Genomic DNA, 19,478 nt, shown 5'->3' with positions numbered 1-19,478 from the left:
CAGCTCTGGAGCCTGCACCCCGCCAGGAACGGCTCCAGGGAACCCAGGGTGCAGCACCCAGGGGTGAGCTGGGGACAGGGACACTGCAGGGCACAGCTCTGGAGCCTGCACCCTGCCAGGAACGGCTCCAGGGAACCCGGGGTGCAGCACCCAGGGGTGAGCTGGGGACAGGGACACTGCAGGGCACTGGGAGGGCACCCAGAGCAGCAGGGACAGGGAAGGGAGAGCGTTGCAGGAGAAGAGTCCAGGGCAGTGAGATGGGCCAGCACATGCCATATAAGAGGGCAGACACACAAACAGAACAAAAAGGCTGCTAGACAGGCTCTCCCCAAAGAAGGTCTCACATAAATGGTTTAAAGATGAAAAATGCTGCTGTGTTCCCTGCTAAGCACCCAAACATGTGAGTGCACTGAACTCACTGAAAAATAAAGTGTAAAAAGGCTTGTGGAAAAAGAGATATCACAGAGTCAACTGTCAACTTTATCCTCCCTAAAACTGTGTTTAGAAAATGACTGGATGGTCAGTGGTGTGTCCCTGCTCATGGCATGGGAAGTTGGAACAAGATGATCTTTAAGGTTCCTTCCAATCCAAACCATTCCATGACTCTATACTGGACAAAAAGCTGGGCTCAAGATACAGGTTTCCTCCAGGGTTTTATGCATATTCTAAACCACATTTTAGTTTAGATCTACTGCTTTTTTCTTCCTTAGAACTACTGCTATTGGGTCTTCTTTTTCTTTCTCTCCTTCCCCTCACCAAAGGAAAACCACAGTGTGCATCATTAACTTTTCCTAACTAGCTGCACTCCATGTTGAGTATCTGAAGCTTCATTATCTGAGAAAATTCTCCCCCAAAGGGGAAAAAATACAGACACTCAATACACAAAGACTCCTTCTATCCTCTCCTTTGAAAGAAGCCTAATAAAATACACGTGGTTCCGTTTTCATAGAATTTATACAATAAGTATCAATCCTTTTTTCCCCCTGTTCCTTTTACATTTCCTGGAAGATGTCCTTTCAATATAATTTTTTAGGCATGTCTCAGGGGTTCCTAGGAAAGTTTATTTCCCTTGATGTTGTAATACTCAACTGGTGCATAGCCCAAGGACAAGCAATTACAAAGAGGGGACAGATTCTAGGGAAGAGGTAGAAAAAAAGTCATATCTTGAACTGTTTTATATAATAGAGATGTATATCAAAAATTCTCTATATGCTCTTAACTTCTTCAGTGAAATCCTACCAAACTCACAGCTTTGCTACAGAGATTTTTTTATCATTGGGTTGATCTAGCAGTATAAAGGGAGTGATGTTGAGTGAAGGATCTGTGTTTGCATGATTTAAAAGTAAGGACTGCACAGGAAGAGAGGAGTTAAGACGTAGATTTTACATACTGGGTCTTCAGTGGACTGATTTGGGTTCATGGATACATAATTCTCTTCACTGTCGTGCGAGTCACTGCTGGAAGTTGTGCTATGAACTGAATCCGGTCTGGGAGACACGGGAAACCTGGAGGAGCTAATTACCAGGAATTATTTTACAAACAATACATCTCGAATATCTTAAACCTCCTGGTAAACAACAAAAAATAAGCATATTAGAGCTGAAATTTTCATTCAGGTTTACTAGAGTGTCACATTTTTTGGTTATACACAGTCCCTTACATTTAATACCACAAAACAAAATTTCACACGGACACACTTTATTTCAATGCACAGACACACACAGACTCACACTCTTCCAGAGGACACTTCAAGCTACAAACATATGATACAGATGTACACACATTTATTAACACTCTAGCCAGCAAAAATGATTAATCTGAATGAGGAAAAGCCAAGAAACTTACTCTCGTGCAAAGCTTCTGGTGATAGGAGATCTAACTGGAGCTTGTAATTCTTCCCATTCAGGCAGAGGTTTTATTTCTAGTGGAGCTGGTTTTGCTATGTAAGAAACAGACAATTGTAAAGCACAGAACATTTCTAAACAAATTTAAATTTAATAGCTTTTCACAGCCTAAATACAGAAAAAAACTCTATCTTTCAAATAGTAAACAGTAGTAAGGAAAGGGAGACCCCTCCATTTTCAGAAAGGCATTATATATTAACATATGTTTTTAATCTTTTCAGGTAATGAGAAGAAACATCAACTAAAAAAATTAAAATATAAAATTTAAAAAACCCACTGCCATTTCAGAATTTTTCAGCATATACTTGCAGCTAGTAATTCTATTTTGAAAAGAGATTCTGAGAGTGGCAGCATCGTGTTCTGTCCTCATTCTATGATGCCTTGTTGAGCTGGCAAGCCCAGGGCAGGGCTGAGGGGCTGTTTGAGCACAGCCAGCTCTGGGGGACTTTTGTGGGCTCAGGGCCAGTTGTTAATATTCAAACTGTGCCCTCATGGTGAGGTTTCACAGCTCCACGAGTGGGCAGAACCTGCAGCTAAGACTAAATCTGCAAAAGTGAGAAATGAGGCAGCAGCAGGGAGAGCCTGGCTCGCTTCAGTGCTCATCCAGAGCAATGTGCCACTCAGTGTTCTCAAAAAAACATTTTTAAATTCCATTTTCAGAACAGAACCAGGCTATCAGCAAGAAACACATTATCCCTCCCTCCAGCTTGTATGTCTCACCCCTCCTAAACATTAGAAAAAAAATAAAGTGTAAAAAGGCTTGTGGAAAAAGAGATATCACAGAGTCAAACTGCTGTCAACTTTATCCTCCATAAAACTGTTTTTAGAAAAGGAAATCAATAAAAAAACCCAGCCCTTTCTCTCCTTGTGCCCCCTCCTACCATGAGTTTTGTGCCTCTTGGCAGGGTCACTAAGATCAAGTGTCAGGCGTGTAGTGACAGAACTGAGCGTGACATAATAAAAATGATCCTAAAGCACGACTGACACAAGAATTGATCAGCTTGGCTCAAGTCCTCTGTAAAGGTCTGAGGCTGCCTGGCAGGAATAAAAGGTGGGCAAGGTGCTGCTGCAGCACAGACAGAGCCAGGACTCTGCCCAAGGCCACCAAGAACAGCAGAAGTATTTCATCCACTTGTAATAGACTTTAAAAGCCAAAGGTAATCAGTGATATTTCTCTGAGATTTTTAATGTTCATTATTTTCTCTACTTCTTGTGTCTATGGAAGGCACCAACTCAGCCTCTTCAATAAAGCCCATCAAATTAATTGCAATCCTCTTTAAGGTACAGAAACAGATGTAGTTTATCATACTAGTGTATGATCAGAGGATCAATATTTACTTCATTTCAGGAGCCCTAAGTGAACAGTGATTTCAGGTTATTGCCTAACAAAAGTTTTAAGTAACTTTCGAGTTACTATGTACAATTTACGAGTTATTATATACTTGCTTCTAAATCAACAGACAAAAATCAATCCAAAATATGAACAGCTACAACTTAAGAGATGAGAACATTCCTGTTAATATCAAAGAAAAGTTTCCATGCACTGTTCAAGCCAGAAAGTCTTTAATTCCTTATACAGGAAACTGTTTGCTTGCCACAGAAAATGCATCCATGACTTTAGACTATAGCAGAAAAGAATATGCCAGAGTTAAAGTTATTCTAAAAGAACAGTTTTCTTAATTTTTGCTTCACTTATTTTTATAAAGCTCCATATACATACAGTGCTAAAGTACATACCCTTTCTTCTTGTAGTAAAGTCACCTATGGTTTGTGAATCAGTTCGCTCTAAACCATGTGGTTTAGGTCTTAAAATTTTAGGACTTTGACCTAATTGGCAAAAAGAAGACTCTCTTAATAATATTCTATTTGCAAGTGGAAAACTGGAATTTTGTAAATAAACATCACAACCCCCTGCAGAAAAGTTAATGCCACAAGCAGAAGCAAGCTGCTGAAGGAGATTTTACAGTCGAGCTGGGGCTCACACTAAGGCCTTAAGCACCAAACCAGAAACAAAGAAAACACTGCATGCAAGTAATAAATCTATCGGAGGCAAGCTTAAAAGGTGAACAAAAAGGCTAAAAAGTGCATCAACAAATATTGTAACTGATCATTACTGCTAACTGGTTTCATTAAAAAAAGATTAAAAATACATATTTGAGGCATATTTAGCATGAAAGAAGAACAGTTATGTTTCAGATACAAATTGAAGCACCCTCAGAAAAATTAAATCCTCCTTAGTCACAAAATTATTTGGAAATAATGACTCCTGGGAGTCTCCACTCCTGTGGTGCTCTTGGGAGCTGTTCAACCCACTGTGTCACCCACTTGAGACACCCCAAGAATCTTTTTTAGCAGTGTATTTGTTAAATGTGTTCCTCAGAGGTCTCCATCTGTACCAAACACTCGGACCCTGCAGTCACAGCTGGATTTTTTTCCCAAGTTTTCAGCCAAGACACAACCCAAGCTCCCCCAGAAACGACCCTGGCACGAAAATACAAATCCTCTCCCTACAGACAGCAACGCAAATCCCCTCCCAACAAGGACATTCTTTATCCAACTTGACCAAACCCTGCAAATGTTTCAGGTCACAGCATCTATTTTAAATAAATATGATCGATAATGTGTAATAACCCTAAGATTTCATTAAAGCCTATCTGACAAAGTGTTAATATTAAAAAAAGGCAGGTGCCAGGAAGCCATATGAACTCATATGAAATGAAAAGTTTAAGTCTGATTATGTTAGAAAGCTGCCCTACAGCACAAAATGGAAAAGGACTGGTACAGACTCAGGTGTGGGCTGGTCCTCCCAGCAATGGGTGAGAATGCTTTGTCAAAAATAACCTTGGCAAGAAACGCCAGAAGTTTGCAAATCTCTACCCCAAGGGTTTTGCATATGAAGTGCTCTATTACTGTTATCGCTGAAGTATTGGGAATAATCAAGTAACAACAAGAAAGGTAAACACAGAGGTTTTGTTCAGTATCTTAACTCTACACAGTGCTTCTGAGACACCATGCAGGGAAGATAAAATTTATTTATTCATTAGTAACGCTGCATAGCAACTTCCTTAAAAAGAAAAGGGCGTGAAATTATTTTTATGCAGACAGTTCTTTTCCAATTTCAAAATCAGATGCTCCCTTAAATGGCTCAATGTGCTGATGAAACTGGGGAACAGTTGGGCAATGCTGACCAAAGACACAGACTGGGAAGTGGAACATGAAGCATTTCTGGCTAGAGCCAAGTCAAAAGCATGAGCCAACATGTTGGTGTACTCAATTCTGAGCTGATCCAATATTCTTAAGTCCTGCCTATAACTCTCTGATAAAAGCCTGCCTATTTAAAAAGACCAGGATCTTAAAACTGATTGAAGAAATGTAGAAGTTCAAATCCAAACATTTTTTATTAATTACAGTTTGATGCTGAATATCATTACCTGATCATAACAATTTTGTATTTCACACCTTTATAATCTGATTTAAAAGAAATCTGGCCCAATACAACTCCAGTTAATATGTACTGATATAGAAACACAGATCATAAGCACAGTGAGAAAAACTATCAGAGGTGACAGAGTTAATGAAATTATCTAAGCAGTGAGCATTTAATAACCTCTGCTCTTATAACCAAACAGACTAAAGTGCCTGAAACCCGTAATAAAGAGATAAGCTCAAGGAACTCCGGGCTGTGACTCATTATTTCTCCTTCTGTTAATGATGCTACGTGGTCTAGCGCAGCCAACCTTCCTGAACTGGGATTAGCCCCATTTGGAAAAGGTGGATATTGTGTAACTGCCTGCTTCACACCTAATTTAGCACTTTCCAAGCACTCTGAGATTGCAGGAGAGCTACATAAATAAGTACAGGTGTCTTTAACCCTTCTACATCAGACAAGAACACACAAAACTCACTGAGCTTTCATCTCTTGCTGCTGGAAGACGATTTAACCTCAATAAATCTGGTGGCTAAACAGCTTGCTGCTACCAACCAGCCAGGATAATGCAATTCCTCGAGTTTAATGTGTCACAGAGAATTAAAATATCTGTGCAGAGTGTTTTCTTTTTCCTGCCTACAAAACAAAAACCCCAAAGGCCTAATCTCTGTTGAGGAGCTTATACTGTGCAACAGGAAAGACCTGACACCAGGCAAAGGAAAAGAGGAGGGGCGGATCAAAATCACAAATCTGAGGTTGTGTATTCGTGTAACTGCAGAATTCTTTCACCCTGTTTTTGCCCATTTAAGAAGATAAAGTGACATGAGCCAGGGTACTGAAAGCCCTTAACAATATCCCTTACTGCCTTCAAAAGACAAATTTCCCCAGGAGAACATCCCTGTATCTCTGAAAAGTAACAAAGTGATTAAAATGTGGAGGGGAAGGACTTCCCACCTGTACAGCAGGCTGGTGTCCCACATCTGTTCTATCCACAAATACTCACTCAAGTGTCACAGGGCTGTTCTTCAAATCAGTGTGGTGATTTGGAGAGCCTGGCTCCATTCAGAATAAAACCCCAGCAATACTGAGAACACATTTTCTGTGGTTCCCACAGGCCCAGATTTACCTCATCTCAGGAAAGAACACTTCTAACTTACACATCTATTCTGGGAAAAATAAATCTGGGTAAAGGAAAAGTTTCATTGATGCAATTTTATTTTCTTTTCCTAACTGTGAAAAGGAAATAAATGTTACAACACCACTGGATGCAAACCTACACAGGGGAAAAAAACCCCAAATAAATTATGTCAAGTGAAACCAACCAAACAAGAAGTGAAAATTAGATGTTTTCACTGTTCAGTCAAGTTACCACCTGTAAAATGCAAAATTCTACAGCCAGGAGACAGCAGCCCAGCTCCTGCACGTTCTATCAGACTGCACAAGGGCAGTCTGGGCTGAAAAAATCAGTGATGAAGTCTATTTTTCTAACAAATGGCTTCTTGTACAAACTGCCAGGCAGAGCAGGCAATTACAGCCGTGGCACTGGGGCACACGAATTCTGCTCCTGGCACCTGGGGCACTCAATGCTGCCTTTGTCTGCAAAGCCACCAGGAGAAGAGTCCATTCCACAGGTCTGAGTTTGTTTCAAACTGAAAAACCTTTTTGGTTTTTGCATCAGCTCTTGTTTTCCATACAACACTTGGAATATAATATTGGGGAGGGGGGAAGTTGTCCCACTGCAGTGAATTCCTGCGTCAGTGTAGGTGGGTGCTCATGGTTTTGGTTTTGAGGATATAATGCTGAAAAGATTCATTTGTTCTCAGACTGTTGCCTTGAAACACCAGAATTAAAGATGATTTCTGTGAAGGACACTTCTCTCCTGACTGGATGCTTGCTCCATGGCTTGCTGGCGAGGGATTTCACGTCAGGAAATTGCAAACATCCTCACCAAAGAGGCCAACTCTTCTATTTAAATATTTAGGGCTATTTAGGGCTTAAAATTTTCAGGTAAATATACTAAATAAAATTTGAGAAAAGTGTGATCTGATAATGCCATTTCCTGGCCAACAGGACTAATCCTCAGGAGAAAAGGAGATCAGATGTAGGAATGGCAGAGCAGTGCTGAGCTTGGGGTAGGAGGGGATGAGCAAAAGGAAAAACCAGCCACAAAACTGCTCTGCATCCACACAAAAGTACTTTCAGAGAGAAATAACTCACCACAGTTCCTTTAAAATACACACCTTGCCCCCTTTTCTTTGTAATTAGACAAAACTGAAATTTGCACTGAGGTCCAAGAATTCCCACTCGGAATCACTGTAGATTTTTCCTTGCAAAATAAGGCTGAAACTCCTTGCTCCCACAGGGTTTGTTATTTAGTTTTCAATTCTGCTGAGTGAACTCCTGCTTTCCTTCTCTTCCTCTTCCTCACCCAAGTGAAGCCTGATTCCTGAGTTAATGAAATTATCTAAGCAGTGTGAATTTAATAACCTCTGCTCTCATGGTCTTCAACACAGAGCACTACAAATATCCCGAATTTGCTTTTTCATCTCTGTTTTTGTAAGACTGTTTCCTGCCAAGGCACTTCTAATTAGAAACATGTATTTAGTTATACAACATTCAAATGGATTTCCATACTAGAGTCCACCAACAAATAGGAATATCAATAATGTGCTTTGTGCAGGTTGGTGATAAGATATGGATGCTGATAACTGTGGTCTCTAGGACAATAAAAACAAATTGGAATCAACTTATTCTTCAGTGTTACGAAATATAAAAAATCAGTCACATAAAGAGTCACTCTCCAGTCTTCTCAGATATCTTTATCCCCTCAAAATAACTTTTTACAGTGAATTTGTACTTTCAATGCTACAGAAATCAAGAATGATTTGGAAAAATATCTGATTATGAAGAAGTCCAACTGGATTTGACAGCTAAGGTTCACTGGTATTTCTAAAATATTTGGCAAACACCATAAAACTACTCAGAGAATACCAAAGCTATTAATCATCAAAATACTATTTGACTGCTCTGATTTGTGAGTAACTCTACATGTCTGTATTTTAAAAGCCCCCAAAGCATGATGAACTAAAAGCATTCAATAACAAAGACTGTTTTAAAACCAAAGCACAGTGTTCTGGAGTGTTTATTGATCAGCAGTTTAATGCTGCACTAAGATCTGTGAAGTCCAACAGACTTCAAAAACAAAACTGAAAAAAATAACAGAATTTAAATTATTTACCAGGAAACTAAAGCTTAACATTAAACCTATTAAAAACTAATGGAATAGCATGACAATATTTGCATCAAAAACGACGTTTTCTTGAAAAAAGTGATAAGGACACAGCAAAGAAGAGAAAAATTTTACAAAGAGAAATAAAAATAGGGCATTATTACCCATGTTCTCTTGTTCCTGCTCTATCTCATATCTTTGGAGTTTAAAATTACTTAAATCCCTGAACTTAATCATACCTAGCACCAGTATCAGAGCAAATATTGCAGTTGTCTTTAGAAAACTGGCAGGTTTAATTTTGTTACAACCACTGTGTCCAGCAAAGCTCAGCTTCCCCTGCAGCTGTGATGCTGCCATCCACATAAATACATAAAGACATCTTTATTGAAATTATTTCTTGTTTCAAAGTTTTAGAAGACAAATCACAGCTGCACGTTAAGGACTGCTACATCACGGCAAGGAGTTATGTAAACTTCATTTAAAGGCATTAAGTGAAAACAAGACTTGCACAAGTAATTTAGTACAGGCATGGAGGAAGTCTAATTTTCAGCTAAATGGGAGCTTGTGGCAGATTAAAGATGAAAAAAAAAATCAATAAGTTTGTACTCAACTTGCTTTACAAACTCTGAGGAAGCACCAAAACATCACCCAAAATCTTAATTTTTTTTTTTTAATTCCTATATGGAATTAAACAAGGGGTGTAGCTTCCAAGAGAGAACAGAAGATAAAATGCATTGATTTCTCAAAAGCAAAATGAACAATATTTCTGTTGAAAAAAGTCATCACAAAAATGAGAGTTCCTTTTCAAGAGATCTTTAGTTCAATCTTGCTGCAGATTGAAATCACCATTCTCACATTTTGAGTGCCTACTTTAGTACAGAACACAACTGAACTTTTATTAAAGAATATGCAAGACAATGATGACAGTGTAGAACACTGCAGTGTTGCCAGCTCCTAATTATTATTATTATTATTATTATTATTATTATTTTTAAAGAATTATCAGTTGCTGTTGTCACAAATGCTGCCAGTGTTTCTCTGAAGTTTTATTTAAGGATGGTGTGGTGCTCCTGCTGTATCAGGACATGCTCTGTGTTCACAGCGTCCAACTTAAATATTTACATGTTTGAGTGTCTAACAAGGAAACTGTTCATCAGGCTATTTATAGCTGCCTCCATGATTAATGAGGGTTCTTAATTTCCTTAACAGCTCCTGCTTTGCCTGGGACAAAGGGAGATGATTCCAGTCACAGCAGCTCCTGTGGGGACCCGAATGAGGCAGGTGCTTCCTGCCACGGGAAAGCTTTGTACAAAATTACCTTTTCTAAGTGAGCCTGGGCTCTTTTATAAGGAAAATTGGAATTCTCTGTGAAGTTAATCCATTTGGGAGATGCTCACGAGGGGTGGTGCCAAAGACACAGCCACATTTTTAAGAAGCAATCCACATAGTTGTGGTTTAACCACAGAGATTATGTCTTTTAACATCTTAAATAATGAGGAAAAAAAACTATGAGAAAAGCAACCAGATAAAATTTTTAAGATTTTTAAAAACAATCACAATTTCCAACTCCGTGAGAATTTTCTTCCTCTCCCTTGGTTTCTTTTGTTTGGTTTTTTTTTTTTTTGTTTTCAAGCTGCAACTGGGTATTTTCTTGGCATGAAAAGAAATGTGTGCATCACTCACTGTCTCTAAATCCAAGTTTACCACATACTGGGCTGAAAATTTTAAAGCAATCATGTGGACTTAAGTTTTAGGAAGCGTCTCAGATTAAATGCTGATATATTTTTGTTGAAATATACGCCATTAAAAAAAATAAATTAAAAAAAAAAGCTAAAATGCACCACAATAACTATTGGTCATTTTTGCTATCAGCAAAATAATCTATGCCACCCAATCCAAAAATAGCACTGAAAATGTTGTTCAAAATAATCTTGAATGCAATTAAACCCTAACACTATTTGGATAAATAAGAGTTGCTATTCAAGACAAATGAAGTAAAATACCATATTTAAAGCTAGGAATCCTAAATTCTGTGTTGCCTCAGTCAGCAATGTGCTGAGAGATCCTGAGGGCATTTTCTATCTCAGCTCCCCAGGACCCTGAGCTAGGACCTGGGCTGAATGGAACACTCTCAGAAAGTCCTTTTAAGTGTTATTGATCAAAAACTTCACCAAAATGACATTTAAATTCATTCATTCATTCATTACATTCATTCAAATGAACGAGATTTGACTTTTGATTTTAATTTTATCACGGCCAGGAATTGTTAGTTCAGCCACATTTCTTTTCAGAACCTTTAAAAGCCCACTTTGGTAGCAATGTGCTATAACACAGAAAAAACAAGTTACCAATGAAATGTAAGTTGGGCATTAAGGTGAGATTTTGAGGAAGTAAACTCCACCATCATCAATTCCATTGCTGACTTTACACTTTGATTCAAATATTGAAAAACTATTTTATCAGTCAAGATGACAAGCACGTATTTCTTAAGATATTTCAGCCTTAGAGATGGGATAATGTTACACAGCTATAAGGACTTGTTCTGGACAGCTCCTGAACTGTTATTTTTTTTAAAAAAAAAGTCTGGTTTTTTAGTTGTTTGTTCTTAAAGTCTTGTTTTAAGATGAGATACTCCATTTGTTTGTCACTGTCATGCCCAGAGGTTCACAGAGAGCCCCATCTCTCAAATGCTTCCTCCTGACCCATAAAAAACAATTCACAACTGTTTAATTTTCTTTTTGACCACGAACTTTTCCCTTGAAAAGAGAACCTGGTTGTTCTCTGCTGTCTGATCTGTCTAGGGAGTCTTTCTTCACCTCACAGCATTTGGGCACCTTTAATTCTACTGCTCCTTCTGGGACAAACAATATTTTAAAGAAGGCATGTCACCATCACAACAAATGTCAGATTTGCTCTGTGGCAGAACCTGTCACTGTCTTTGAACAATTCAGAGAGTAAGACCCATCTGCAAACAACACTTCCAATTTAGCATCAGGACTACATGCAATTGTGGCAAGCTAAAGCAGCCAAAAAGCAGAAATACAAAAATCAATGTAGCCAATGGTCTTATGTAACTAAAGAAACAGCACCCTGCAAAAAACCAAATTAAAAAAGGGATTATTTTAACATTCAATTACAGGTGAATGCAGAAAAGTGCCTGCCAAACTCTTTCCATTTTGTCCCATCACTTACCTTTTGGTATGCTTTTCTACAGAAAAATTAAAGTGTTTTCATTCAAGTTATTGGGGCAGAGAGCCAACACCATGTTTTGAAATCACTTTTGATTTCCAGAAAGCACTGGAAGCTCCCCATATTTACAGAAGCAGCTGTGAGCTAGAGAAATGAAACTACACAAATCTGTATTGTAATCTCAAGGCTGCAGATACTTTTATTCATTATTATTTTTTAACCCACTTTCTGAAACAAAGCTTGCCTAGAGACCAGTGGCAAAAGAAACAGGCTGGGGAGATCAAAGAGCCTAAGGCTGTAAGCAGCAAGCCCTTAAACCAAAAGAGAAGAGAAGAGATGCTGAATACATACATTTGACAACAAAAAGCAGTGTATCCCTCCTTTATGTGCTGGTTTCACTCCATTATCTCTTTGTCAAATGCATTTTTAGCCCTGGATGTAACAAACCTCCCTGGCCCACAGAAACATGACTGAGCTAAAGCTAATGCTCTAAAGGTGTTGCTGTTTTCTAATATTCTAAGTATTTCTAATAGCTCCCAAAAAGCTTGGAGGCAGTGCAAATACTGTTTTTGCTGCAATCTGTAACCAATAAAAAAAGACAGAGCAGCTTCTTCTGATAGAAAATGCAATGTGCCCTCATAACACCCTAACCCCAGCACTCCTGAGGTTTTACAAACCAACTTTTGGAGGAGCACCAGTGGTCTTCAACAGAAATTCCTGAACCAATGGCTTATTAAATCCCCATTTAAAGGAGCAATAGCCTGAAGGTAAATATTTTATGTTCCATTTCCTCCCCTTCTGTGTCTGCCAAAGATTTATTGAACACACAGTTCAATTTGACACTTTCTATTTGACACTTCCTTTGCACTAATTTGTAGCAGAAGAGCATTGCAGGACATTTAGATAAACAGAAACAACCTGATAAGAGAAGCTGCTGCATGAACTTGAAAGCTCAAAAAGCAGCACAGAGGAACATAAAGCACACCATTGTTTTAGTTAGGTAAAGGTCCACTTAAACAAGGGCTTTACCTAATTTAATTCAAAGGAACCTGCAGTTTTATTTTCCCAAATATCTGGAAGGAATTATTTGTGTGGAGATCTCAACTACTGAATTGGGAATATATCACCACCCTGATCACCACCTGATCTGTTCTTCACAACAGAAAACTTGCAGTGGTGCATTTGATAAAATTAAGTATGTGTGCTGATCCTATACTAAGCGTTGTTATGGCTATAAATTTGTGTTCTACCCAATGCCTTGTGTTCTCTCTGCATATGCAAGGACACACTTCTGAATCTTAGGAATTTAGTGACTTTTTTCATTAGTAAATACAGCAACAAAATTTTTTATTTGGCATTGTTATCGTGATGTTTCAATAATGTAAAAAAATAATCCCAGGGCTCCCCTGTGATTTGGTTATCTCGTAGGACAAAAATGATTTCTACAATCATTTCTAAAAGCATGACAATTCCCCACTAAGAAAGCTGAGAAGTTATGAAGCTGAGAGAGCTCTGTTATTTCCTTAGGTGATAAAGATCAGGTTTTCCTGGAGGTTTTCCTCACCTTTTCTGTCTGGTTTGAGGTTCCGATCCACCGGCGGCGGCTCACACTCCGCGGCGGGCACCGACCGTCTGGGAGGGGTCTTTGGGCTGGACCTGAAACCCATGTGAGCAGGAGGAGGGACTTGCTTTCCAAATAATGGAAAATCAAACGTGCCTGGTATCATTGGTACATAGTTTGTTTCCTGGATGGGTTCAGTGAAGCTGCTGGAATGCTGTCGTGGAGGAGAGTTGGGATTCATTGGGACATAATTTTCATCTAGTTCTTCACTTGAAACACTTCCCACTGTCAACATGCTTCTGTTTTTCTAGAATTAACATATATTTCCTTTAACAAAATAAGTTATGCAATCAGCTGTGAATCACATGAGTCTTTTAACCTAGTCTACTCAGATTAATGTGTTCTATTGAAACTGAAAAATCACAAACACTGCACAGCTCGGTTCTCACACAGGAACAAAGAGCATTCAAGCACTGTCACTGCTGCCTCTCATCAGACCAAGCCATACTTACAAAGTGGTTATGGAAGCCCTCCAGTGAATTGGATCTGTCGTTTGGAAACGTTCGTGGAATATCATAACAGTCTTGAGAACTAATTTCTGAAGAGACAAGAAGAGAAAGTGGCCATTTATCACCCTGCTGCTGTCACTCGGCATCCAGGGCCTGTTGTTATTTACTGTCTGCTTCTGAGAGTACACAAACACACCTCCTCAAGCTGTGGCCCCTGGATTTATCTGTATTTGAGAGCATTTTGTTCACAAACAACCTCAGCACTCATCAGTCACAACCTGAAGCTCTCACAGTGGCATTTTTTCATGGCAAGGAAAGAGAAATGAATTTTTGCTTCTGAAGAAGCTGCAGGGTCTGTCTTTCAATTGAGCAGGTCTAAGAACTCGGTGTAGGAGAATCTTGGTGTAGGAGAATCTGTAGGAGAATTCCATGAGGGATTCTCCTCCTAAACCTATCTTGGTGTAGGAGGAGAATCCCTCATGAAAATCCTAAAATAAACAAACAGCAGGTGTAGTTTAACATCTGGAGAAAGTTTTCCTGACTGGTGCCCTTTGCTTGGAAAGTGCTGATCCAACAGGATCCCTTCTGTTGCAGGAACAGGTGAATCCTCTCTCAGCTCCCCAGTGTGACCTGCTGCAGAACCAAAGATCTCTCCCTTTTTGGAGCCCTGGCTCTTGGCACTCCCCACTAAGCAGCTCCTCAGCTCCGTGGCTGCTTCTTTGCAGGACAGGGATCTTTGGGAGGCTCCTGGCTCCCAGGTGCTGCACTCATGGGAGGGATGCCAGAACAGAAACTGGGCAAACTCTGGGGTTTATCCCCACCTTGCTCTGAAAAAAAGCCTCTGAATTTTTTTTCACCACAGAGGACAGATAAACAACTCTGCTCTTAAGTACCAGATTCAAACAGTGTTTCCAGAAAGATTGCTTTTCCTGTGGCAGACAATCTCAGATTCAGTGTAGGAATACTCACCTATAAACTTAGCAAATTGAGAGAAAATAAGCAAAGCGAACAAGGATCTTTCATAGTGTTACTCTGTAATTTTAGAACACTAACAACCACCAACATTTTATGCTCAGTGTATAAATGAATGACAAATAGGACAATAGTATCTGAGCACCTGTATTATCCCATCCATTCTGTATGCTGCCTCCTCTAAGGGCCTTGTATTCATCCCACATTTAAAATAATTCTTTAAAATCACCTCTAACATTAGTATTGACTTAAACCAATATAAAATTTCACTGTAAAAACAACACTGTAATACCCACTTGCTTCAGAAATCTGAAAGGAAATGAAACCCTTAGCCCAAGAGTGGTTAAGAAGACAATGCACATATGGAGAACCAACATTTAGGTGGCCACAAGGAAGAGCTTTAATTCTTCTACAAGACTGCAGTAAGCACATTTATCACACGGACAGAAAGAAAGGCTGGTGGCAATGATCATCAGATCAGGGTTGGTCCCAAAGCTCTGGGTATATCCCACTGACTCTCATGAAACAATTTCAGCTTCTGAGATGGGACTACACTTCACTAAGCTCGCTTTGGTCACCCTGAAAGACTGACAATGGTGGCATTGGATTCAGTTATACAAGCTTATTACCAAATAAATACGTCTAGAACTTCAAATATTTTTTAGGCAAGGGCGAATGCCACAGTGCAACATATATGGATGTTCTATGTTTTATGGGATTTATGGATTCTGGATTTTATCCCTTATGGATATGCTGCTTTGATGGTTCCCTTCAAAAATCTCCTTTCCTCTTTTTTATCTATCTTAAACACAGCCAGCACAGACCCTTGGTGAGGGGTGCCTAAACCCTTCTCCCTGCAGGCTAGAAACAGTTCCCTTCAAAAATCTCCTTTCCTCCTTCTTATCTTAAACACAGCCAACACAGCCCCTTGGTGAGGGGTGCCTAAACCCTTCTCCCTGCAGGCTAGAAACAGTTCCCTTCAAAAATCTCCTTTCCTCTTTCTTATCTACCTTAAACACAGCCAGCACAGGCCCTTGGTGAGGGGCAGCTAAACCCTTCTCCCTGCAGGCTAGAGACGCCCCTGGCGTCGCTCAGCTCCCACAGCTGAGGGCAGGAGCTCTTTGGCAGTGCCCACCTTTCCTGAAGACGCTGAGGTCTCCGGTGGAGATGGTGTTGCTGCGCGAGGGCGGCGCGCCCGCGGCGGGCACGCAGTAGCTGCTGTCGGTGTCCGAGGCGGTGCGGCTGATGCCGCAGCCCTCCACAGGAGAACGATCCGCAGCCTGCTGAGGTTTGGGCGGCCGGGGCGGAGGGATGTCCGGGATGGCCTCCAGTTTGGAAGGCTGAGGCAGCGTTCCCTCCGGGAAAGTCCGCGGGATCTGGTAAGTACCTCCGGGCGTGGGGGGAATGTCGTAGCTGATGGAGATGTGCCTCATCTGCGCGTCCAGCGGCGCGGCGAACGCGTGCTGCTCTCCTTCGGCCTCGGTCCCGCACGGAGACGCCGCCTTGGGCAAAACGTCCTGGGAGTAGCTCCTGGGCAGGTTGTAGAGGCTGGAGTCGGGCAGGGCCAGCGCGGCGCGGGCCGGAGGGGAGTCGTAGGTGCCGGGCTGCGGGAAGAAGCCGTTGAGGGCGAGCTTGCTCCCGGCCGCAGCGGGGTTCTTGTGCGAGGGCAGGTTGTCGTTGCAGTCCGTCTCCGAAGAGCTGGATTTGGCGGAGTCGGCGTGGGATCTACGGGGGAGATTGGGAGAGCAGAACGTTGGGGAGCACATGGGGAAAAAACAAATGTTTCTTATCATAAACACGCCGTTCATCGTGTAACCAACTGGAAACAAACCCAGCAAATCATAAACGCGACGTTCGTCGTGTAACCAACTGGAAACTCTGCCAGTGTCTTCCAATTTTTTATTTTGATTTTTTTTTAAGTGAGATGCAGGAAGTCAATTATTAAACAAACAGGACAACCTAAGTAACCGCATTCATACAAATCCATGCATGTGAAATACACAACTGTGGAGCTTCATCAACAGCTCCACACAGGCTGGTGTTTCATAAAGCAAGTGATTTTCAGGATGCCAGCTTGAAACCAACTTTGTTTGGGGACTGAGGGGGTTTTAATTGTTATTTTTTTTAACCCACGCTGCAGCCTAGCAGCACTTTATTGGCACTGTTAAAGGTAAAAATAAGATGCTCAGTTCTTGGATGTAGAGTATTTGCTGATTCTAATCATTATGAAAAATATGACTGCTAGTAAACCTCCTAAACTATGCCTGAAGATATACTGACCATATAAAACTCATTTGAAATATGTGAGGAAAAGAGAAATAAGAGATAAGATTATAAATGAGATGCACAGAGAGGAGGTGGGGCAGTGAGGCAAGGGGAGCCTAGGAAAAAGCCAGCCTCCACCTACTAAAAACCACTTGTTGACAGAGATCCAGGAAAAAGGTTAATCAAGTGTTTTAGTCTGAGGAGTAATAATCTCATTTTTGCAAAGAAAGTATTTGGGCTGGCTTGATCACTCATTCCCTTCAGCTGATTCTTTTCCCATCCTCGGGAATCAATATGATTAAACAGAATATTATGAACAAAATGGCAGCAAAACTGCTCTTGTGTGCCAGCAATCTGGGATAGCAACAGCAAGCACTGAAAAAAACAGGATAGACATAAAAATAAATAACAACCAGACCTCTCTTCAGAAAATGGAAGCCAAAGTTACATAGTTTTTCTGTTAAAACTCACAGAACACCATGCAAGATGAGTCTCAAACAAACAATATTTTCAGGCAAGTTAATGGCTCTGTGATTAATTTCTCACACGTGTCCCAAGAATGGGCTACTGTTCACTCACTGCAGTGGAATCTTTTTACTTTCAAAGTCTTCCAACAGCAGGTATTCCTGCCCTTCTTCTGAGAGGAAAGGTGACCCTTGGCTGGTTCATACACACAGGAAAGATGAGGAAGAGAGCATTTAGTGTTTCAGCACACCTCTCAAACAAGCCAGGACAATCAGGGATTTGGAAGCAATGTTTGGCTGCATTTTCTTATCTAGGATCCAAATACAAACCTTAAAATCTCCCTAAATGCTGCAGTGGAACAATGCTCTTTCTTCAGTCAACAGTGATCAGAGCATGAAACTATTTTGGACAAAATACTCCATGATAGTTACAGCTGCAATTGCTGCATGCAAGACACTCTCACAACAGTGTGTGGTGCACTCTGTAATGGAGCATTTAATAATTATTTGCTAGGTCTGAAACACTACAACTCTCAAATATTCCAGAGAGGTGGCTCAGATACATCTGTGTTTCACAGTTACCCATCTCACCCAGAAAATAACCTCAAAGCCTTGAAATAAAATTCAGTGGTTCCCAGAATACCTGTAAAGTAACATGCAGAATCAGAATAGAAAATGTTCCCTCTGCATTTTGGTAATTTTGAAGTGTGAAGGGAAAACATTTAAGTAACAGTACCTGCCTGTTTAATTACAGCTATTAAGCCCTGCACTTTTCACTAAGTCAGTATGAAAATACACAGATAATTGTTCCAAAACTGGAAAATAAGAAAATGATGCAGCCATTTAATTTTTTTTTTGTTTGCCTGTAAGGATGTGGATTGGGGTAGAGTGCAGTCTTACTAATCTTTGTAATGTACTACACAGATACACAAAGCTCTCATTCCATAGGAAAATATCTATATGCTCTAAACTCTGTCCCAAATCCAGCAGTTTACCTACTTTACCAGACATAAAACACAGGCAATCCTTTTAGGTGGAACTGACAGCCCAGCACAACTTTCATTCTGAATTTTCATTATCACAGCCCTTTTCATGAAAGAACACAGCTATTTAATTACAGAAAATAAACTAAGCCCATATAACATCCAAGTGATCATAATGTCAATATCTTCAAATATCTCTATAAAGCCATCATTTATTTAAAAAATAAACCCAAAAGCCACTCACCTCATGGGTTCAGGTTTTTTACTTTGACAGTTTATTAGCAGTAAGTAGTCTTGAGGATCTTCTTGACCAGAGGAAGGCTCCAGGGGGGGGACATTAATGAGGCGATAAGGGGAAGGGAGGGAAGATTCTGCTTGCATGGAGGGAGGTGAAGTGCTGATGGGCAAGGGCAGCTCAGCAGATGGCTGTAAAGAATTAACTGGTGGCTTCACAGCATCTGCAAACACAGAAGAAAAGCATTCTTTACACGGTGAGGAAATAGGTTTTCAACAATAAGGAAAGAAAATTATTAACGGAGGATGCAAAAAAAAATCTCGGGTTTTGGTTCAAATTTGTGAAATTGGACATGAGAACATCTGGATGTTAACGTTTGTTTCAGGGTATTTACATTCATATATCAATCTTTATATTAAACTGCAATCAATTTCTTAAGTAAGCCTCAGAAACAGAGTTTCTGCCTCATTTAATGAGTATTTAACCTGCTTTCTGGCCACAGAAAGAACAAAGATGCTGACAGCTGCAGTAATACAGCTAAAAACACAAATCTGTTGTTTTAATCAAGAGCAGACAAAAGCCCAAAAGTTATTCCTTGAACATGACAACCTGAGACAGCACTTGCAAGTGTTCATTCCTTTTTGATCAAAGTCACTTCAGGGTTTGAGATTAGGCAAGGCCTGGCCACTCTCAGGATCTGAAAATCAACTGAAAACTGCTTTTGCAATAGAATACCCCTT

General features: G+C 40.2%; 1 protein-coding gene across 6 annotated transcripts in view; it reads right to left on the bottom strand.

The window, feature by feature from the left end:
- The window catches only part of GAB1 (GRB2 associated binding protein 1), an 85,608-nt gene that overhangs the window by 4,124 nt on the left and 62,006 nt on the right, over positions 1-19,478 (bottom strand). For 4 of the 6 annotated variants that reach the window (XM_063415383.1, XM_063415382.1, XM_063415386.1 and 1 more), the window contains exons 3-9: positions 18,748-18,961; positions 15,927-16,516; positions 13,823-13,908; positions 13,314-13,617; positions 3,642-3,731; positions 1,846-1,939; positions 1,391-1,514 (exon numbers count right to left, since the gene is read on the bottom strand). In XM_063415383.1, the coding sequence (XP_063271453.1) occupies positions 1,391-1,514; positions 1,846-1,939; positions 3,642-3,731; positions 13,314-13,617; positions 13,823-13,908; positions 15,927-16,516; positions 18,748-18,961 (1,502 nt within the window). The remainder of the gene's footprint in view (positions 1-1,390; positions 1,515-1,845; positions 1,940-3,641; positions 3,732-13,313; positions 13,618-13,822; positions 13,909-15,926; positions 16,517-18,747; positions 18,962-19,478) is intronic. The other 2 variants (XM_063415385.1, XM_063415384.1) reach the window with 2 other exon arrangements.

Source organism: Prinia subflava, chromosome 18, assembly GCF_021018805.1.
Source record: "Prinia subflava isolate CZ2003 ecotype Zambia chromosome 18, Cam_Psub_1.2, whole genome shotgun sequence".
Taxonomy (NCBI): domain Eukaryota; kingdom Metazoa; phylum Chordata; class Aves; order Passeriformes; family Cisticolidae; genus Prinia; species Prinia subflava.
The sequence above is the reverse complement of the archived record's forward strand: the minus strand, read 5'-3'. Positions and strand labels throughout refer to the sequence as shown.